General features: G+C 33.2%; 2 protein-coding genes across 4 annotated transcripts; both read left to right on the plus strand.

Annotated features, from left to right (window-relative positions):
• Positions 1-12,761: 12,761 nt before the first annotated feature.
• LOC107622175 (putative ubiquitin-conjugating enzyme E2 24) lies at positions 12,762-19,133 on the plus strand. Of its 3 annotated transcripts, XM_016324063.3 has the most exons (10): positions 12,762-13,224; positions 13,728-14,593; positions 14,782-14,846; positions 14,953-16,409; positions 16,747-16,884; positions 17,079-17,513; positions 17,600-17,663; positions 17,933-18,072; positions 18,203-18,514; positions 18,621-19,133. In XM_016324063.3, exons 4-10 carry the CDS (start codon positions 14,964-14,966, stop codon positions 18,879-18,881), a joined length of 2,796 nt encoding a protein of 931 aa, XP_016179549.1. In that variant the 5' UTR covers positions 12,762-13,224; positions 13,728-14,593; positions 14,782-14,846; positions 14,953-14,963; the 3' UTR covers positions 18,882-19,133. The 3 variants fall into 3 exon arrangements, with proteins under 3 accessions (XP_016179549.1, XP_016179550.1, XP_088359948.1); XM_016324064.3 differs by lacking the exon at positions 14,782-14,846 and having other exon boundaries at positions 12,797-13,224; XM_088503822.1 differs by lacking the exons at positions 12,762-13,224; positions 13,728-14,593; positions 14,782-14,846 and having other exon boundaries at positions 14,946-16,409.
• A 334-nt stretch (positions 19,134-19,467) lies between these two features.
• Positions 19,468-22,796, plus strand: LOC107622174 (DUF2921 family protein, putative (DUF2921)). Its single transcript, XM_021113210.2, has 2 exons — positions 19,468-20,155; positions 20,303-22,796. The coding sequence occupies exons 1-2, from the start codon at positions 19,577-19,579 to the stop codon at positions 22,433-22,435; spliced, it is 2,712 nt and encodes a 903-aa protein (XP_020968869.1). The 5' UTR covers positions 19,468-19,576; the 3' UTR covers positions 22,436-22,796.
• Positions 22,797-22,826: the final 30 nt, after the last annotated feature.

Here is a 22,826-nt window from a genome sequence, read left to right on the forward strand (position 1 = left end):
TTCTGTTCATCAAAAAGTAAATTTTAAATTCTTCATTTATTTTTATATAATTTTCTATGACTCTATGTATCTTCTAATTTTATTGTTTTTCTTTTTGATATTTTCAGTTACAAATTTTAATTCAAACAATTATAGTTTAGGTATTAATCTAATATTTCTCTTCATGACTTTATATATTTTATTTTATTCTCAATTTATTCATCTTTATTACTTATTTTTTTTATCTTTTGTTCTATTATATATACCTGTGATGCATATAAAATTTTAAAATAAATTAATTAATTTACTAATTTAGAATATATTTTTATTTTTGAAAATAGTAAAGACAAAATATTTTAATTACAATACATAATTAAACAGATGAATAAAATTTTTTATCTAACATTATATCAAAATTAAATTAAAAAATATATAACAAATTTAATTATTTTAAAAATAAAGAAAGAAAAAAATTGTAAATTAAGATTATATTATTTTATATAAACATATTTTTATATACAGATTTAATTTTTCTAGTATTTATATATAATTTTAATTTTAAATTATAAATACTAGTGTGTCATTAATTGCTAATATGTCAATTGAATCAGTCTTTTATTATTAAATGTGTATAAAAAAATTAGTGAAGATAACAAGTTATCTATAATTTAATTAAAATATTTTAAGTTTAAATTTTAGAAATAAAAAATATTTTTTATAAATTATATATAATGAATAGTATTTTAAGAATAAAAATATTTATTAACTTTTTTAATTTTTATATCTTTATATAATTAATAATGTTTAATAAAATTTATTTTAGTGTATATATTTTTGTCCTTACTTCTAAAATTTTTTGGGTCCGTGACTGTCTTAGATGATGTTAGACGCCGCAGAATATCTATGCTTTATATATATATATATATATATATATATATATGTGCGTGCGTGTGTGTCGGTAATTTAATTGGCATAAATATATAGTGTAAAACACTTCCTCTTCTCCCACTTTCGTTTAAATTATGATTATGCTAATGAACTTTGTTGTTGCAACAGCTACTCCCACTTTCATTATATTCACCCTCAAAATTATTTTCCATTTCAAAAGAGAAAAAAAGAGGGTTTGAAGTTATCTGATTATTACTGCACCCTGCCACCACATAGAACATAGTTTTCTTTTTGGAACAAGGTGGATTTTGATTAGACATTAATCAAATTTTTTATTTCAACGAGTCTATCTATTAACTAGAATGCCACATTAAATTAGCTATTAATTAAGTTGTTTAAATTATGTAAGAGAAAACTAACCTGCAGTTTGAACGAGCCGTGTGATCGATAATTTTTTTTTTTTAAAAGTGATAATAAAATAATAGAAAGTCATAGAAATATTTTTTGTTTTGAAGAATTAAGTCTTAGAATAATTTTTAAATTTTCGCCTGAGCTTTAAACTAATCTTTAAATATTCAATTGTCTCAATTCAAATTCCAACTTTTTATTTAATAACACATGTTAATCTCTCAAATATTTTTTATTAATAATTTGCTGACGTGACATAATGATCTAAATCGTTAATAGTATGCATCAGAATATAGTTCGACCACATTTATATCTGTTTATTGTCCCTAAAGTGCAGTGATATGCAATAATTATGTAACATGCTCGAATTTTCAAAGTTAATTACAAGCTGATGATCATGATGAAGTGGACCATACATAAATATAGAGTAGATCAATCCTATTGTTTAGTCTACGTTTTGGTAAATGAAGAAAAAATAGTACTACTTGCCAAAAAGAAGAAACGAAATAATTCAGTCCATTTTAAATGATGATGATGAGCATGTTTCATTAGCACTTTTTTGTTCAGTGACAATTCTTTATAATGAAAATCTTTGAAAAATATTATCAATAATGGCTAATTATCAAAAGTTGCATAAACAACTACAGAATAATAATTAATCATAAACCTCATAATTGTTCTCAGTTCTTTTTATTCTTTTTCAATACTATTTTATTTACACTTGAGAATTTTATATGCTTCAGTTGCCATATAATAGGAAGAATTATATGGTGCACTTTGTGTACTCTCTATACATATATAGGGCTGGAAGTGAGTCGAACTGAGTCGAGTTAGATCAAGCTCAAGTTCGGCTCACGAAAATTGAGCTTGGCTCACGGCTCGACTCATTAACAATCGAGCTTATTTCTTAAGTTCAAGCTCGTCTCACCAAAAACTCACGAGCTAGCTTGAGCTCACGAACTGGCTCAAATAAGAAAAACATAAATACCTAATCTATAATTCTATATCAATAAATTATAAATTTTTTATTTATGTCCTATATTAAAATTATATGTAAAAAATAAATATAAATATTAAATAATTAAGATTGTTATAATATATATATATATATATAATCGAGCCAACTCACGAGCTAATGAGTTGAACTTATCCAAGCTCAAACTCGGCTCATTTAATTTATGAGCTCAATTCCAGACTCAAACTTGGCTCACCAACTCACAAACTTAATTTATCGAGCTGTTAACGAGTCGAGTTGGAGCTGGCTCATAAGTTGGCTTGATTCATTTCCAGCCCTAACATATATAATGGTTGGTTGGCTTAGCTTATTTTTATGTGTGTCTATTTATTATTTTTCTAATAAAATGGTATGAACAATAAGAAAAAGTTCATCAATTTAAAAAATAAAGGGCATTATTTCTAAGGGGAAAAAGTCCACTTTGATTGCTAGCTAGAGATCAGAGAACCTAGCTATTCTATGCCTTTGAAAAGCACTATCCTTTGAAATGATTATTTAATAACAGTGGAGGACCAATTATAAGCCTACCTTGGCTTTATTCTGCAATAAATAAAATATTTTAATTTGCACAGGCCACTAGTAATGGATCCCTCTCTTGCTGCCATATTTCAATCAATATATCTTCCCTTTTCTGAATTGCAATTTGCATGTCACAGATGCACTGATTTTTGTGGGAAAAAATTAAACGAAAAAAAAAATGGTACAGAATAATTAAGGTCTTATTGTTTATTACAACTATGTCTTCTTTTCTTTTATCTTCTTAAATTAATGCAAATGTTTCCAATATTCTAAGCTCTAACTAACTACTTTGTTCTGTTATACACAGAGAAATGTGTGCTTTGCCTGAATGACATTAATTATTGCTTCAAACTTCAAAGCATTGAAAAAAAATTCTAAGTTTTATAATAATCTTTAGAAAAATGATGAAATATTTTTGAAATACTAGTTGTTCTTGCTGAGTTTGGCCGGTGTATAGCTCGTCCGTCGATAAATGTCTTTAAGCTTCTCGTGGGGATGAGTTATACGTCGGCAAGAAGAGAACAAGAGGTGTGTACCTACAAAAGATACTCCAACGCTCAAGTCAGTAAGTGTTTAAGACGTATAAGAATAATTCTATGAATATAGAATGTATATAGAATATATTTAGAATGTCTTTAGAATCTATCTAGAATGTCCAGCGTATATAGAAATTAGTGCCTTTTATAGGTATAGAGTTGATGAATAGAGTTGATGGTATAACCGTTAATCATTAAGTCATAATAATAGTCATTAAATCGGTAATGAAGATGTCGGTTACAAAATGAATGATAATTAAGGCAAAGTTATAACTTATAATAATGCACAATAAAGACCGAATTATAAGGTGATGAATCACTAGTATTTTAGTAATTTTAACTGTTAATTTTAATTAATATTAACAGTTAAAATTATTAAAATATCAATATTTTAATAATATTTAATTTTTTTTTAAATTATATTATGATCTCCAATCACTGTGTACTATATAATTTAAATATTCTTTCTAATAATTCTTTTTAATTTATTGACCTAAAATATTCTTTCTCTTTCTTTCTCTCTCAATATATATATATATTGTATTTTTGAAACTTTAAATATATATATTATTATTCATCACTTAGACGATCTTACCCTAAATTAAACCATTATATATCATTAGGGACGAATGACATCAAAATTACATGTGAAATGTGATATTTAGAACTTTGGAGACAAAAAGGGTTTTCCAGGTCGCCAGGTAGGGTAGATTATTATGAATGTTTGATTTTATTACACTTTTTAATTTGGTGATGTTTCCCGCACCTAAATAAGCATTAATATATATAATAATGATATTAAAGCATCATGCATTAATGAAAGCACTTACATAGAAATCGTTTTCCCTACTGCTAAGATAACTAGTTAGCTATGGCTAAAAATTTTATATATGAATAATTTTAATAGAAAATACGAAAATATTTAATTATTTTAATATTTTATATTATTGTGGTGTAATATTGATATTTTATAATAAAAAAATTATTTAATTATAAAAAATAAAATATTATTAATGTTTTATAATAAAAAATATTATTTTAATTATAAAATAGTAAAGTGTTATGATATTTTGTAAATATCTATAGTAATATATAACACATAGTTTAATTTATCGTTAGAGATATGAGATTTCACACCTAATAATTTAATATTAAAAAAAAAAGTTCAGCTAACTATAGTTGCACTTTACAAATTTAATTATATTATTCAAAAGAGTGTTTTAATTACATTAATTTTACAACTTTGATTCTTGTTTCTAATAATGTTAGTGTTATATTAGCAAATATCTTATAAAATATGTTTGTAAGTAAGTAATTAAAACATTGAGAAAACATATTTCAATTCTAATAAAATCATGCATTAATAACGAACTTAGATTTACATATTAAATATTATTAGTGAATGACATGCATTGTAATGGTGTTAATACGAAAAAGTTAGTCTATGTTAAATTTTTATTCCTTCTACAGATGTTTTTTTTAGGGTTGCATCTTTTATAATCTTACTATGTATTACGCAATATAATTTTATTAGTGTTACGTTTTGAAAACAATAGTGAAAATAACATGATGGTGGAACAGAATCGATAAAAAATAGGACTTTTCGTCATCCCAAGCACAACAATTACTACAGAGCTTCTATTTGAGAAAATTGCCCAAACTACTAACAAGGATGATGGTAATTGTTGCAAATTTGCGTTTAGTTTTAAAATTGTCTTAGCATCTTGTAGATTGGTTTTTTTTCTAAGTCAGTATCTAATGACTCCAGAGTTCTCAATTTCTTCTATGTATACTCATTCTGTTATGTGCATGTTGATATTTTCAGTCTTACCTGAATATTCCGGAGAAATAGTTCCTGACAGTTTAGATGGAAAAGAGTCTTATTCAGAAGATAATTTAGATGATGTATCCTCTGTCGCAATCGATAGATCCATGCAGTTTGATCTGAATAAAGTTCCGGATGAAGAGGATGAAACTTTAGAAGACCGAAAAGATAAACAAGATGATATACATGTTAAGAAAAGGTGCTTTGATCTGAATAACATTTTATGGTATGGAGATGAAATATCAGATCCTCTAAAACGTGAAGCCCATAGATTCATAACAGAGTATTTTTCACCAGATCAATACAATGTTGGAGAGAAATTTTGATCTTTTATTATAACAGTTACGCTGATTTCCTTAGCTTAATGATTTGGGTCGCAGTTGAATATGTTTAGTTACTTTTAGAGTTTCTTGATTTAGGTTTAGTATGTCATTAACTTCAAAGAGGAGTAACTACTTTGATTTATGCTCTGTAGAACTTTATTTTAACTTTATAAATTCAGAGTTTGATTATATTTTCTTCTTTTACATCCATGATTGAATGCAATTTTAAATGTCAATAACGTAATCAAGTAAATCTTATTGGTAAATTTGTTCACATAAGTTAACATATATAGCTTACAAGTACTTGTGAATTTTTTTTACGTAAAACGAATGTAAAAAAAGTGTTGAGTTTAAGTAACAATGATTTAAACATATGTAGCTTCAGATAGTAGTCTTTACTCAACTAGATTATACCCAGATGGTTATTTCTAAAGAGAACAATGCAATATGTGGTAATACGCATTTTGCGGCGGTTTAAACAAAACCGCCGCAAAATGTAAAACAATAAATCACCCGGCAGACATATAGCGGCGGTTTTCGAAAAGATGCAGCGAAATGTAAACCTGATGGAAACATAGCGGCGATTTTTTTAAAACCGCCGCTAAATGTCGGCCTGATTGCAACACCTACCTCTAACCGCCGCTATATGCACCGCATTTTGTCTTTTCGCGGCGGATTCACACAACCGCCGCAAAATAACCGTCGCTATCTTAAGGAATTGTTGTAGTGAATGTTATTAATTAAATGAGGAAGTATAGGGAACCAATACATGTTCCGTACAATGCATATAATGGGGTTAATTTCAAATTAAAATTAAAGTATTAGATATTTAGAAAAAACTACCATTTGTATCCATGAAATTTACGAATGCTGACAAAAGTACCCATAGAAGACGGAAAGTGACTTTGTACCCATGAAAGGCTGGGTCCGTCTGTCGATAGTACCCGAACGTTAATAACTCGTTTGCTCCATTAACTTAAAGGCCAACATGGCACGTTAAGTGCTTACATGGCTATGAGACAGCAATCTGATGTGTCCAAGCATGTTGTTACCGTTATAACATCACTCATTTTCCTAGTTTGTCCTCAATTGTTTCCCAAATTTGAAATTGAAAACCCTAGAATGTCTAGAAAAAACAGAGGGAACCATTTTCGAATGGAAGCATCAGCGGAGAAGGGACTTCATCTTCCAAGAGGGGTGAAGAGAAGACTTTGTCTGGGAGATGCTTTTGCGGACAGGATGTGGTGTTGCTACAATCTGGAACCTTAACAAATCCTGAGAGATGGTTCGTTAGGTGTCCTCGGTAAGTCTTTTTGTTTTTGTGCTTCTGTTTAGGTTAACTTATTGTGAACGATTCCTTATTCCTCGCTTTCACGCTACAGACGATGGATTGCAAGTATTTTGTATGGGTGGATGAGATTGACGGAGGCTGGGAGGGATTGGCAAGAGCCCTTGTTAGAAAAAATCAAGATAGTTGTTGTGCTACCCATGAGGTCAATTTCATTGGGCCAAGAAGAGAGATTCAAGAGAATAGTGTGAAGATCTTGTTAAAGATGGGAAAACTCCAGGGTGAAATTAGAACCATTAGGTCATGGATTATAACAATTTTCTTTAGTTTGTTGATTTGTGTAGGCTTGAATCTGCTCCAATTAACCAATATGTAATTGTGCGTATGGTGTATGTTGTCCTGGGGTCTTTTTGTAGCTATTTGGTTTCAATGATGATGAACTTCAAAACTCTGTTAATATCTTCACTTGTTGTGAAAAAGTCAAGTTGTGTTATGACGTTAATACACATGATTGTTAATGTATCTGATATCTGTGATATTGGATGTAACACAAATTTGACAAAACAAGAAATATAAATGCCGTGAATTGACAAATCTAGCCGAAAACCTAGTATGGTATACTAAATAACGAAAATATAACCTGAAAATAGAACTAAATAAAAGACTTTCATTCCATATGCTATAACAAACCTTGAAAGAATTTTAACATAAGCATTTATCAACAAAAGCCTCAAAATAAGTCTATGAGTTTGATGTGAAAATAGCAAATCCAAATTACCTAAAAGTATCAATACAAACCATGAACATGAAAACATCAAGTAGTGCAATATAAACACTAGGCATAACTTACAAAAAAAAAAAATTATAGTATCAGAGTTTTAAAACTCTCATTACATTAAGTCCTTGATAAAAAAACAAAGTCACACTAGAAAATTCTATTTGTTGGGTGTGGAGTTGCTGCTGCCACTAGAACCCCATTATGGTTGCCACTTGAAGATGCTCCTGTTGGTGGGCGAAACCTAGGTACTGGCCATCTGCTTGCTGTTTGAATTGTGAATGGTGGGGTTGGCATGAATTGCATAAATCTTGTAGTGGTCTCTCGACTTGCACAATGCATTATTTGTCTGGTAACTCTTGGAGGAGGTTGGTTAGTAGGTGGTGTAGGCCTAACATGAGAAGGTTGTGGTGTGGTAGGCGTTATAGGAGTAGGTTGTGGTGGGGCAGGTCTGAGAGGAGAAGGTTGTGACGGTGGTGGCCTTTTAACGTTTCTCCTCCTAATTAGTCTCTTGGATATGGTCGGCTTCATGATAGGTCTAGGTGGCACACGTGCAGTAGAGGACTTGGAAGGTGGAGGTCTTATTGCCATAGGTTCTTCAGAAGGATTCACAGAGTTCACCACATCGACATTCACCTATGTAGAATAATTGCATTAAGTCAAATGTTTAGTGCAAGATAAATTTATTTTTATGCTAAAAAGTGGAAGAAGAGAGTGAATACAAAAAACTGACATTAGGTGAATCTGAAGCTGATGCTTCAGCATCTGCAGCCTCCAAAGTCTCCTCCCAATACATCTCTTACTCCCTAGCAGCATCGTCATCAAGATCATCAACATCCATACCTTCAGTTATTGCTGCTGCACCCTGATGCTGACTACCACTACCTGCTGCAGCTCCTTCGTTAGCCATAGCTGCTTTCTTCTTGTCACATCCTCTACTGTTATGACCAGTCTGAGAACACATGAGCAATTTTTATAATTTTAATTTTTTAAACAGATAATCAATATGCACAAAGTAAACAAAACGAGACATGGGACAAACTGAAACACAACCCCACAGTAACAAACTCTATGCGATCAGTGAAACGAAAAAACCCTAACTTTAGTTAACAATTTCATGGTGTACGAGTTCAGTGAAAGAAAAAAATTGGTAACTAAAATGAGAAATTGGGCACTAGCACTATAGGAAGATGGCTTACCCCTCACTGTGGGAGTGACGATTGTCTTCCAATCGTCTTGACGCACCCACACCAGGATAAAAGATCACCCCGGGACCACGATTGTGGATTTTGGAGTGGCCGCCTTCAACCTTCAGATCAGTTTTATTGGAGCCCAATAGATGATTCACGTCTCTCTCTCTCTCTCTCTGCTAGGGCATGCAGAAAAGTGGTGAGGAAGAAGATGGAATGGCGCGAAGTGACCTCTGACTTCTCTCTCTCCCTTTCCTATATCCACATGGAACGTTCTCAAAAAAATAAAAATTAAAAATTAAAAGCCATGTAAGCACTTAACATGCCATGTTGGCCTTTAAGTTAACGGAGCAAACGAGTTATTAACGTCCGGGTACTATCGACAGATAGACCCAGCCTTTCATGGGTATAAAGTCACTTTCCGTCTTCTATGGGTACTTTTGTCAGCGTTCGTAAACTTTATGGGTACAAATGGTAGTTTTTCCGATATTTATTTAAAGCTATTCAATAGGATATCAGATGTTTATTATCCCTGATATCAAGATGATTATTCCAGATAATATAAGTATATTGTGTTTAATAAATTAGTAATATTTTATCTTAGATGTTTGAACCTGTACAACAGCAGATGGTTACTTTTTTTTTATTGAGCAAAAAAATCAGTTTATTGTATACATTGTATATTTATTTCATTGGGACTATATATATTTAATAGTAGAATTAGGGACTATATATATAGTTGGATATCCAACTTCATTCATGGGTGGTTAATGCCTTTGGTGTGACAGAGAGATCGCACAAACACAAAAATGGCACAACTCAAAACAAACAAAACCGACACGTACACTTCCATTTCAGAAAATATTAATCACTGACTAATGCTGCACACGTGGCTCAAACCACGTTCTTAAGTTTCAGTCATTGTGCCCTTTTACTATGTTCCTTTAAAATTGCCACAAGAATATTCCTCTCAGTTTCTATTCTCGTGTATTCTTTCTGTATGTACTACTATTACTATATTAGTATACTATAAATAAATATTTGAATAAAATGACAAATAAATTTATAAAGATTTATATTTTAAATAAATTAATTTTTAAAAAAATACTAAAAATTTTTTTAGCATAACAAATGTGGATACATTACGTAATTAACCTTTATAATTAGAATAAAAAATTTTAATTTAAATTAATTTATCTATATCTATTATTTTAAAAAATTTTATTAATTTTTTAAAAAATTTTAAAATATAAATTTTTAAAAAATTATTTGTCATTTTACTCTAAATATTTATTAGTTATATTTATATAATATCAAGAAAAATAAATAAATTTAATGGCAAAGTTAAAACAATGAATGCCAATCATACATTATTGTGGATCCTTAGGAGCATTTTGATTTATAAAATTCTTGTGGAGTAGATGAATGTTGATGTCAAATCTCCACCCTGCCCAACACAATTTAGAGATGACCCACCATAAAATCCTATGCAGATTTGACCTAATTTGCGAGCTTAGCTTATAGCATTTACACAAAAACATATTTTTGAAGAGTAGTAAAAGTTGAATTTAGTTTTCCAAATTGTAAGGATATTTCAATTTATTTTCTAAATTTTCTAAACTAACAATTCAATATTTAAAATTATATTTTATATGTGATGCTTATTTTTAGTGAATCAATCTATCGTTACTACTTTATTCATCTTTATGTAGATTTTTAATTAATAATATTATATGCTACCTGGTACTAAATGATAATATGACACATTATAATATTGTATGCAATGTCATGTTAAATTATCATTTAAAATATTAAATTTGTAAAGTGAGTATTTTGATTATTAAATATGATATACTCAAATTTTATAGAAACTAAAATAAGTATACATTGCAACCAAATTGAATCAGTCTAGTAATTAACTTATTAATCTGTTTAAGTAAGTGGTGGGGTTTGAATTCTGCCTTAACTTTGATCCACAACGGATTAGTATTTAATTTGTCGGATTGAAAAAAATCGTAGAAAAGCAAAAAAAAAAGTATATATTGTAGCTGAGGATGATATATAATATGAATATCAAGGATAAATCAAGAACTTCTATGATGTTACATCTTAGAGAATGAAAAGAAACATGAATGATTCAGTTGAAACCAAGAAAGCTGATGAATGCTTTGCTTTCTTTCCTTTGGCATGGCAACTTTAGATGCATTCATTAGGGATAGAACCAAACTTGTGGATAAACTAGAACATCAAGAATCCAAAACATTTTCATCAAGTGTTACTTTTAAATGATTGTTTAATTTGTCCCATAGGAAAAAAAAAAAAGGGAAAGAACCTACCCTTCATGTCTTCAAAAAAAAAAAAAATGGTCCTAAGTAATCATCAAAGGGTCATTGGAATTGTGAATGAAATCTAGGGCACATGGACAATAAAGGTACAAAAGGAATAGTTAAATCAGAAATCCACCCAACAAAAAGAGAAAAAAGAAAAGAGTTTAATACTTCAACATATGGTCATAGGAAGTGAAAAAAAGTTGTTAGGAAATTGTCATTTTCAGTTAGTAGTGTCTTAGATAGTGCTGTTAGGGACAAGTCACATTCTTTTCAACATTGGCAACTTGTAAAGGAAAATGCTTATTCTAACATACAATACAACCAAATTCATTGGTTCCTAATATCTTCTCTCTGTTTGTTATCTTTTATTAGGAATTAAAAAAGAGAATTAAGCACTTGCTTAGCTTGTTTCTTCAAACATTCCTAAAGAGAGTGTGTTCCTTTGTCTTGTGGTCTTTTCAAATGCAAGCTTCATATAGCAGTTCATGTTAAATCATCCCACTTAGTTTTGGATAATCAAGAATATTCATTTTTGCCATAGAAAAGTAGCATGTGTTTAATAGGATATCCAAGGGAATAAACCTGAGATAATCTTTGCTTAATGGCTAACCAGAAATTGTTAATAACTCCTACTGTTGAGTAGTGCTTAATTATATCACTATCAGTTATATATATATGAATGTTTTTGTTCTTGGTGTTAAGACCTCAAATGAAATAATAGACTTTAATTTCCTTTATTTTCATTTTTTTAATCTCTTCATTTGAAGCTTAAGTTACTCATAAATGTCACAATTGCTTGGAATAAAGTGATAAATGAACTTTGCTTACAGGAATAACACCAAGATAAAGCAGATGTTAAATAGAGTTTAAAGACATTGATTTCCAAAAAGCATCTTGTTAAGGGCCACTCTTTTTTCACAAAAGATCTTCTTTACAAAAGAAGAAAATATACTTGGTTAATTAATTTCTCTATTTTTTTTTTCTATATTGACTATATGTTAATTATAAAATTGTTTGTCATGTAATATTATATATTGTAAAATAAAACTAAATATTTATTAAGTTTTTTGTTTGTTTCATTTTTATTAATTAGCATGCAATGCAAAATTATCTATAAAGATTTCCTCCCTATTATAAAAAAAAAAAAAACTAATTTCGTTTTTAATAAAATAAAAATAAAAATTGAACTTTAGTGTCTCTTAGAACCGTTCATAGTGTATCTTTCACTTTTACAGTAGTATAGTACTATATATTTTCTTGGAATAGAAAATAGTTTAAGTTTGTATAGACATCAAACAAAATAAAAACTAAATTATAAAAAAAAAAAATCAAAACTTAAAGATGATTCACTTATTTGTACATTTGAAAATAAAAGATATTACACATACAATAAAAATCAATTAACAAATTAATTAATACATATTTATGTTTATTTATATATATTGATTTAATATATTTTTAATTAAATAATTAATCACCAAAAAGTTAAACACATTATAGTGGATGAATAGTCAAATTTATTTACTGTCACAAAAAAAAATAAACTTATTTACAGTATTATAATAAAAAAACTTATAAAAGATCAAAAATATATTTTTATATATATAATAACATTCATAAATATTATTTTTGATGAACAAATAACATAATTATTTTAAATTACTAAAAAGTTTAGTTTAAACTTTAAAGTGGTTAAATAGGGTAAGTGTAGTGTCTAGTTGAAGAGTAACAGTATCTGTGTGTCTCATCCTGTTAGTTAGGTTTGGTGTATTCTAATTTCTTTCCCTGATTGGTTATTCAACAGGAAAAAAGGTCCCATCTTTGTATGAATTTTTAAGTGCAAACTCTAAACTAACCAAACAAAGAAACAAAGTTGCCAATTTGCCATATTCTCACTGCATGTGTCTCTGAAAAATGAAAATGGTTCCAAAGTTGGGTGGTAGAGTTGAGGGTGGTGGAACTGGCTATGGAACCAGTCCTATCTGAATTTCAATATATAACTGCTTCAACGAAATTCATGGCTGCCACTTCCAATCTTTGGTGAAGTTCATTCCTTTTTGAGTTATTACTATGGCCCTTTTTGTCTCTTGTGCTGTAACCGTCATGGCTTACATGGGTTCAACTTCAATCATCTCGCTTTTCTCAATGGTACAGTTTCTTCTTCTTTCCCCTGCAAAGTTTCATCCTTTCTTATAGATTCCAGATTTTTCTATGTCTGAACTCTTTCGGATGGTTTTTATATCTTATTCTGTGAAATTCAGTACCCAAAGGATTGTTTGTTTGTTTGTATTGTTCTTTTCTTCCAGGTATATAGGAGCAGCTAGGCTTATTCAATAATAAAAAAATTATAAGTTGGTTCATGTATGATAAATATCACTCCTTTTCTGTGGATATTGTTGATCCCCTTCCAAAAAGAAATTGGAAATTGCGGAAGAATTTGTTTTATTTATTATTATCAAAATTCAAAACACAGTGAGGTTGCATATCTTTGATGTGCAATTTAGAATATTGACTTATTGAAAATAGTTGATTAAATTAATCAATTCCCAGCCTGTTTCTTGGCTCCTGAATTAGATGTAAGATTAACAGTTTATCATTATTTTGTTGTTTCTCATATGCTTTTCATATTTGTCCTAATCATGGTGCTGCAGGTTTAAACGATATGATCTGGTGATAACCTCTTTTGACTTTCAGCAATGATGGATTGGCAATTGTGGTTCAGTTTTGACTAAGTTCTTTCAGACGGGTCATCTGAGCAGATATTTGTATTCAATTTCACCTTATCTGTTGAATGTTCTAAACCCTTTCGTGCTTTAGAATCTGTAGTGTATGTGTTTTGGATAGTAATTAATATCCTTGGTTCTAGATAGACTTGTGGGGCAAATCTCCTTTGGCAATATAGCTTCCAATCTTGGAAGAAGCAAACTTATTATCCTTCCAAAAGAAGTTATTTATGTTTGAAGACTCTGCTCTGTTGGGCATTGGGCAAATCTCCTTTGGCAAAAGTTACTTAATTTCCTTTGGCTTGGAACAATTTCTGTCATCTCAAGACAAAGATTACTATTCTGAAGTAATTCCACTATCCACTAGGAACTATTTTCACTAGGGCAAATCTTCTTTGGCAACATTTGGTTACCTTACCTGCTTCCTCTAATTCCCCAAGTAGTTACTTCCTGAAAACCAGAAAAAAAAAAAAAGATACTTTCAGTCTTTGAAACTTCTTGAGTTTCTGTTTAAATTTCCAGTTCAAAAACTGGGCAAATCTCCTTTGGCATTTTGGAGTCCTTAGTTGACACAGGTTATCCTGTTAGGCTAAGCTCCTTTGGTATCTAATCATCAGTTTCAGACTTTCAGTGATCAAGATATTCCTTTTAAGAAACTGAGTTTCTATCTGAAAGAAATAGCAGTATCAATCAGGCATTGTACACGGCTCTCCTTGAGGTCAAGATCAACGTAGCTGTTGTGAATTGCTATATATACAGACACTAGGGTTTGATGATTCTATTTGGTTGAGAAGGTAATGATCTTATTGAATTCCTACTTATTGTTAATTTTCCTATATGAATATGAGAAAAATTGTCTGTCTAGTATGATCAATTGTCTGCTAAAGGCTTTGGTTAGTAAGGAAAGGAGACTACTATGCTTAGCTCTGTCAAAGAGAATAAATAGATAAATAATAAATAAACTCTACATTTTCATTACCAGGTCGTGTTCCTTTCCACAAGATATTACTGATTGCAGATTACTTCTGAATCTTATCTTTCTGAGTGGTGAGAATTCCTCTGCATTGACTACCAACTCTATCTTTTCCTATTGTTGTGTTATTATATTCTTGTGATTTTGCCATTGATGTTACAATGGACGCATTTATGACAGACATCTGGTTGATGGATTCACACATTGCTGATTCGGACTGGGAGACCTCCAGTGACAGCAGCAGCAGCGATGATCAAGAGGATATTGATTTTTTATATGGTGGGAAAGCTTGCAGCATATTATCCAGTTTAGAAGAAAGCATTGAAAAAATTGATGATTTTCTCTCATTTGAGAGGGCATTTGCTCATGGGGATGTGGTCTGCTCGTTGTCAGATCCATCTGGACAGATGGGCAGGGTTGTAAGTGTTGATATGTCTGTCGATTTGGAAAATGTTCGGGGAAACATATTGAAAAATGTAAACTCCAAGAAACTTCTGAAGATTCGCTCCATTTCAGAAGGTGATTTTGTGGTCAAGGGACCATGGCTTGGTCAAGTTCAAAAGGTGGTGGATAGAGTGACTGTATTGTTTGATGATGGAGCAAAATGTGAGATTATCGCATTGGAAAAAGAGAAGATTTTACCAATCAGTCAAAGTTTTCTTGAGGATTCACAGTATCCATACTATCCAGGACAAAGAGTAAAGGTTAAGTCTTCCACTGCTTCTAAATCGGCTAGATGGCTTTGTGGCACTTGGAGAGACAATCAAGATGAAGGAACTGTATATGCTGTGGATGCTGGTCTTGTTTATGTTAAATGGATCGCTTCTGTTCTTGGATTCAATTCTAATGTCAATGTCAATGATCCCACCTGCTGGCAAGATTCCAAAAACTTGACCTTGCTGTCGTGTTTTTCGCATGTAAACTGGCAGCTTGGTGATTGGTGCATGCTCCCTATCGCAGACCAAAAGAAAGAGATGTTTCAAGATTCTTCTACGAGTGATATTTCTGCTGAACATAATATGGCAAGAGGATATAAGAGAAGAAACCTCAACTCTAGTATTGGGGAAATATTCATAGTTGGGAAGATAAAGACTAAAGTGGATGTTGTGTGGCAAAATGGGGAACATACTTTGGGATTAGACCCACAGAACTTAATCCCAGTTAATGTCATAAACACTCATGAGTTTTGGCCTCAGCAGTTTGTACTGGAGAAAGGAGCTTCTGATGATCCTCTTAAGCCTAGCAGTCAAAGATGGGGTGTTGTTCAATCTGTCGACGCAAAAGAGCGTACGGTAACAGTACAATGGAAAACTGTTCCCATATCTGAGGTAGATAATCTGGCCGGAGAAACAATGATTGAAACTGTAAGTGCCTATGAACTTGTGGAGCACCCAGATTATTCCTGCTGTTTTGGTGATATTGTGTTCAAGGCTCAGAAACAGATTGATTCCCAAGCTGATAAGGATAATGCAAAGTCAGTGACCGACTTGAATGGAGATGATCCTCTGAGAGGCAAGGATGAAATCAGTGATCAGAATAAGTTCCCTGATGACTTTTACCTGTCTTGTTTTGGTAATGTTGTCAGTTTCGAAGATGGTGATGTTGAGGTGAAATGGGCTACTGGTTTAACAACCAAGGTATGAAATCAAACTTTTTGTTCTCAATATTTTGTAGTTAATGATGCTACTGGTCTGTGGTGAGATCAAACTTATGAAGTTTTTGTTTATGCTTATCAAGATGAAAATTTCGTTGTGCTTCTTAGGTATCTAAGCTGAAGTCAGGGTAGAGTTTGGTGAGATTAGGATGATTATTTCAACTCTCTTGTGATAGAATAGATAAATTATTCCTTTCATTGTCAGAATCCTTATATTTGATGAGCCGTGGAACTGAGATGGAACCATGTTAGACTTCGTTATATTACTTCACTTTGTAGCCTTTCATCTACGGGAAGTCCTTATAATTTTCCCCTCACAGGTTGTACCTTATGAAATTTTTCGCATTGATAAACATGAAGATTCAACTGCAACCCCTGTTCCTAATGAAGTAAATGTTGAGGAGTTGACTCATGAGATGATTGTACATGAAAGTCTTCCTTCTGACCAGAAGGGAAAGGTGAGGGCAATAACTTCTCGAATTATGCTTTCATATTACTATCACTTTTTTTTGTGTGTGAGATGCTTAATTGGGACATTGAGATATAGAGGTCTCATGTTAGAAATCAATAATCGTAATCTTTTTATTAGATTGATTAAGTTTTCCAAGGTTATTGTCCAATCATGAGCTGAGTTTCATGTTTTCATTATCAGGACTTATTAAATTGTGATAGTGGTAGAGGGAATCATGAAAAGCATCCAGGAGAGTGCAGTTCCTTTTCTATTCCTCAAGCTGCAATTGAACTTTTTTCAAGCATTAAAACCAGCATATTCCAAACATTTGGTGTAACTTCACTTTATGGAGCAGTTTCCCGAGTCCCTACATTTGAAGAGGAAAAAGGAACCAATTTTCTTGAAAAGAAAGATTTTGAAACTTGTGGTCCCTGCCCCGAGTCAACTCCAGTGAGTGGGTTGGAGACAAATGAAGACAAACTTCCATATTCTGAGTTCGTTAAGATTCATGAGAGAAATGATTCTCCAGTTTCTTTAGATAGCAACAGTTCTAATCAGTTAAAGCAGTTTGATATGATAGATAATTGCTCAGACCACCACTTTTTTGATAAGGGAAAAGGGTTGGCGATATCTCAGGTTAGAAATTTGCGTATCAGCAATTACAGCGACATATAATTACAATGAAAACCTTAATTTTATTCATCCCTTTTGTTTCATTGTAGGTAAAAAGAGATTGGGTGAAAAAGGTTCAGCAAGAATGGAGCATCCTGGAGAAAAATCTTCCTGGTTTGCATTTCATCTCATTGGTTTTGAAAACATGTTTTATATTATACAGTGCTTAAACTCAGAATATAAGCTCAGAGTTGGGTCAGAATATAAGTTCATAGTGTTTCTAATTCCTTTTTACATTGTAATTAATAGAGAAGATTAAGTTTGAGACCAGTTTCATTCTTAGGAAGACCAGGACCATTAGATTTGGTGGTAGTTACTGAAAACTTTTACTTTAGAAATCAAAGTCTCTGCAAATTCACTTAGTATATTTTTTGGCCAAACAGAAACTATTTATGTCCGTGTTTTCGAAGAAAGAATGGATCTCATGAGAGCAGCCATTGTGGGTGCGTCTGGGACGCCTTATCATGATGGGCTCTTCTTCTTTGACATATGTTTTCCTCGAGAGTATCCCAGTGAACCACCTGTAAGCTTTCGGATTTAGGTTTGCTGTGCTTGTTGAATTATTTTCATGTTTATTCATGCATAGAAAAACTGCATATTGGTTTATGAATATGCTCTAATGCAGTCATTTTGGCCATGTAAACTCCATGCAGATGGTGCACTACCATTCTGGTGGGCTCAGATTAAATCCTAATTTGTATGAGTCGGGAAAAGTGTGTCTGAGTCTCCTGAATACATGGACTGGCACGGCCAGCGAAGTGTGGAACCCTGCATCCTCCACAATCCTTCAAGTCCTTCTCTCCCTGCAGGCCCTTGTCCTTAATGAGAAACCTTATTTCAATGAGGCCGGATATGATCAACAAATTGGAAGAGCCGAAGGAGAGAAAAACTCAGTCAGTTACAATGAAAATGCTTTTCTTGTCACCTGCAAATCGATGTTGTATCTGTTGAGAAAGCCACCCAAGGTAAAATAAATACTACTAGTACTTAAGCTTGGTTTTCCTTTATTATTGTGAAATAGTGTTGGACATTTATTCATGTAAAACATGCATGCAATGTTGCCTGTTGCAGCATTTTGAGGCACTGGTGGAAGAGCACTTTAGACAACGCTCGTGTCATATACTTTCTGCCTGTAAGGCATATCTCGAAGGCGCTCCCATCGGAGGCACTTCTGGTTCTGGAAAATCCGAGGATGAAAACCAGAAGGGGACTTCTACAGGATTCAAAATTATGCTGGCTAAGCTCTTCCCCAAGCTTGTTGAGGCATTTTCTGATAAGGGAATTGATTGCAGCCAGTATATTGAGCTGCAAAAAGAAGCTAGTCCTAAGTAGTGAGTAATCCTGCTAGGACAGTCCAACCATATGTATAATTAATTTGTTTTCATGGGATCTGTAAAATATGTTAAAACACCCATCTATGCTATGTTCACTACAACCACGATTTGGTATGAAATGTCAATGATGTACCCAAAAAAAAAAAAAAAAACCTTATGGTCTCTGTGTATCATATTTGATTGCATATGTGAAATATAATGAAAATGAAATAAGAAGCATTGCATTGATTGCTTTGCTTTATGCCTTAAATGTGTCTTTTCATGTTTCATGCACAATGATTTGATGTTATATAGCAGCAACTAGCAAATTAGCAATATCTAAGTATGGTTCCTAATCAAAGTATTGCTTATCTTCGATAAATCATGGTAAGAAACAAACATATTGGTGATCCTTGCATTCTAAAATATGACCGGTTTCAGAATAAAATGAAGCAAATGCAAACAATGCTTTGGTGAAGAACTGAAGATTGAGAACAAAACTACCATTAAAAAGGGTATAGACCTTAATTTATGTATACCTTGCTGCAACTAATGAGAGAGCAAGTTTAAAAAACAAGAGATTGATCACCTTTTTTTATTAATAATTACATCATTACACAGAGTTCAAAAATAAAAAAAGGATTTGTTGACTTTTATTTTAACCAAACGAACACAACGACCAACGGAAGGGAGCAAGAAACAGAAGTTTCAGCAATGGACTCCATTTCTTCTTCTTTTTCTTTTCTTCATCCATTGCTTCTAAACCCTTCAAAAACCCGCAATTCTCCATCGAACCCTAAATTTGTTATCTTTTTGTTCTTTTTCTTCTTCTCCTTCTTCACGTTCTCCTTTTCAGCCTCAGATTCTCCTTTTCAATCCACTTACATTCGCCTCTGCGACAACCTCGTCACCGCATTCCCGATCCGCCCCAATGCCGCCGCAACCTCCTCCGCTGCCATCGCCGACTCCCTCCGCTTCCAAACTGGCTACTTCACCAGCGCCCACCGCCTCTTCAACCGATCCGCCGCCTCCGACTACTCCAAGCGCCTCAATTTCCGCGTCACCTCCATTCGCATTACCCAAAACGACGACGTTTTCGAGCTCCGAGGCCAAATACTTCTTCAGCAGCGTCGGCCCAACACGAATTATAGAAGGTCGCTGAGGAAGGTTTACCGAGGTCACAGAGTTACGAATTGGGGAGTTTCACAGTGGATTCGAGCTACTCTCAGGGGGTTCTGGTCACGTTCTTCTGGTAAGCTTTGCATGCTTGGAACAGGATCTTATGGTTACAAGGTGATTAATGCTAATGTTGTTCTTAAGCTTAGTTACCCTTTGGATTTGAATGTTTTGGATCCTTTGGTTAGTGGAACCCTAGAAAGCTTTGATGACAAGAGTAGCTTGAATTACTTTGAACCTATTTCAATATTGGCTTTGTCTCAGGGTTCGGATTATAGGTTTACACTAGTTGGGAATGAGAATGGTGGTTGTGTTGGAGGATCTGATGGGGAGAATTTGCCCCTTGGAGACCTTAGCAAAGGAGCCTGCACTGTGTTTCGCGGACGGATGGATCAGTTTGAATTGGAATATGGTAGTCACTGTGGTGATGTTAATTGCAACCCTATTGGTTCCGGTGCCCAGAAGTTGCCGGATTTCTTGTATTTTTATGGTAGCAGATGTGCGACAAGACGAAGGGTTCAAATGTTGTTGGGTTTTCCTGACACCAGTTACCATGGTTTTATGTTTCCATTTTATCCTAATACAACGTTGATATCCGAGGGTGTGTGGGATGAGAAGGAGAATCGGCTTTGTGCATCTGCTTGCCGGATATTGAACTTCACAGGAGATTTAGGTAATCCTTATGTTGGAGATTGCTCAATTAAGCTTGCGCTGAGATTTCCTGCGGTTTTGTCGTTGAGAAACAGGAGTTCTGCTTTGGGCCAGATTTGGAGTGACAAAGGGATTGGTGATTCTGGTTACTTCGGTAAAGTTGGATTTAAGAGCTCCTTCAAGTCTGCAAGGGGTCTTCAAGGTTTCCAATATGTGTATACTGAGATTGAAAGGGTAAGAAAATATTGTGGAGGAAAGATGAATGATAGGGGGAAGGGAAGAAAGAAGTATCCAGATGGATATTCTTCTGATATGCGATTTAGCATGACCGTTAGAAGCAACAAAGGACAAGTAGCTTCTGGTTACTCATCACCACTATTTGTTGGGGAAGAGAGCTATGAAGGAAGGCTATATGGGGTTCCAACAAAGATGGGAAAGCTGAAATCACCAAGGACTGGATCAGATAATTATAGCAGTTTGTTGAACGTCAGCTATACAATGAACTTTAACCCTCCACCTGATTTCAACCTCACTGGTCAAATCTCTTCAGGTGAAGTTAAAATTAGTGCTGAAGGAATCTACAATAGGAATACTGGAAATTTGTGTATGACAGGATGTAGGAATTTGAGATCAAATGGCAAAATACTGATGAAGAATGAGTCAATGGACTGTGAAATAGTAATTAATGTCCAGTTTTCTGCATTGAATGCAAAGCGACGTGACTCTGTTAAAGGAACTATAGAGAGCACTAGACTAAAGTCTGATCCTTTCTATTTTGGTCCTCTTCAGCTGTCTTCAAGTTCCATTTACACGAGTCAGGCAGATGCATCAATCTGGAGAATGGATTTTGAGATTGTTATGTTGTTGATATCAAACACACTTGCATGTTTACTTGTAGGATTGCAACTCTTACATGTGAGAAAGCACCCAGAAGTGCTTCCTTACATTTCGGTTGTGATGTTGCTTGTTATTACTCTAGGTCACATGATTCCCCTGATTTTGAACTTCGGAACCTTGTTTAGCCACAGCCAGCAGACTGTGTTTCTTGGGAGTGAAGGTTGGTTTCAAGTGAATGAAGTAGTTGTGAGGATGGTGACAATGATTGCTTTCCTTCTCGAGCTGCGTCTTCTCCATTTGACCTGGTCTTCGAGACAGCATGAAGGAAGCCAGCCAGGTTTGTGGGTTTCCGAGAAAAAGGTTCTTTGTATGACTCTACCATTGTACGTTGGTGGCACACTCGTTGCTTGGTTCGTGCATATATGGAAGAGTGGTCACAAGAAAGGATCTAGATCATTTCGGCTATCACGCCACAGGTTTAAGTTTCCTCTTGGTCAAGCTTACCAGTCTCCTTCCATCTTGGAAGACTTAAAATCCTATGCTGGTTTGCTCCTCGACGGTTTTCTGCTCCCACAAATAATATTTAACATAACATCCAAAGCAGAAGGGAATACTCTGGCATCTTCTTTTTATGTGGGAACAACCATTGTTCGGATACTGCCCCATGCATATGATCTTTACAGGGCTCACACTACTGCATGGTTCCTTGATTCATCATATATCTATGCAAACCACAGAATGGGTTTTTACTCCACTGCGTGGGACATTGTAATACCATGCGGTGGTGTTCTGTTTGCAGTCCTTGTATACTTACAACAGAGATTTGGCAGCAGGTGCATTCTTCCAAAGAGGTTTAGAGAGAGTTCTGTATATGAGAAAGTACCTGCTATTGGTAATGATGAATTGTGATAGCTTAAACTGATATAATATTATTGATTGCAGTATGTATAATGATTTGTAGCCTCCAAATTTTTGAGCTATGGATGGCATAGATTGCAGTGTCACATACACAGTTCACATTATAGCAACAGAGGATTTTTTGGCCCTGCAGGCGGCTTATCATATCTTGTTACACAAATTTTGCCCCCGTTATTATTACTATTTTTTCTTTAGCTTCCTTGATCTCGAAGGATGTATCACTGCAAAAGAAAGAGAGCTTTTATTTTTCTCTCATTTGTTATCCCCTAATCAAACACCAGAGTCAACATCAATCTGTAATGTTGTCGTTTCTTTCTTGGTCTGGAATTTCTAATGTTATCTGATCTTCACATCACTTCACACGGGCAGGAACCTTTATTTA

This window comes from Arachis ipaensis, chromosome B10 (assembly GCF_059453495.1).
Source record: "Arachis ipaensis isolate K30076 ecotype BB chromosome B10, ASM5945349v1, whole genome shotgun sequence".
NCBI lineage: Eukaryota > Viridiplantae > Streptophyta > Magnoliopsida > Fabales > Fabaceae > Arachis > Arachis ipaensis.

Bases quoted from the DNA above. Each gene is read 5' to 3' on its own strand.
- LOC107622175 (XM_088503822.1), top strand. From the start codon at position 14,946: ATGACAGACATCTGGTTGATGGATTCACACATTGCTGATTCGGACTGG. The intron at 16,410-16,746 runs GTATGAAATCAA...TTCCCCTCACAG, and splicing joins CTACTGGTTTAACAACCAAG to GTTGTACCTTATGAAATTTT. The intron at 17,664-17,932 runs GTTTGCATTTCA...TTGGCCAAACAG, and splicing joins CCTGGAGAAAAATCTTCCTG to AAACTATTTATGTCCGTGTT.
- LOC107622174 (XM_021113210.2), top strand. From the start codon at position 19,577: ATGGACTCCATTTCTTCTTCTTTTTCTTTTCTTCATCCATTGCTTCTA. The intron at 20,156-20,302 runs GTGATTAATGCT...GCTTTGTCTCAG, and splicing joins CAGGATCTTATGGTTACAAG to GGTTCGGATTATAGGTTTAC.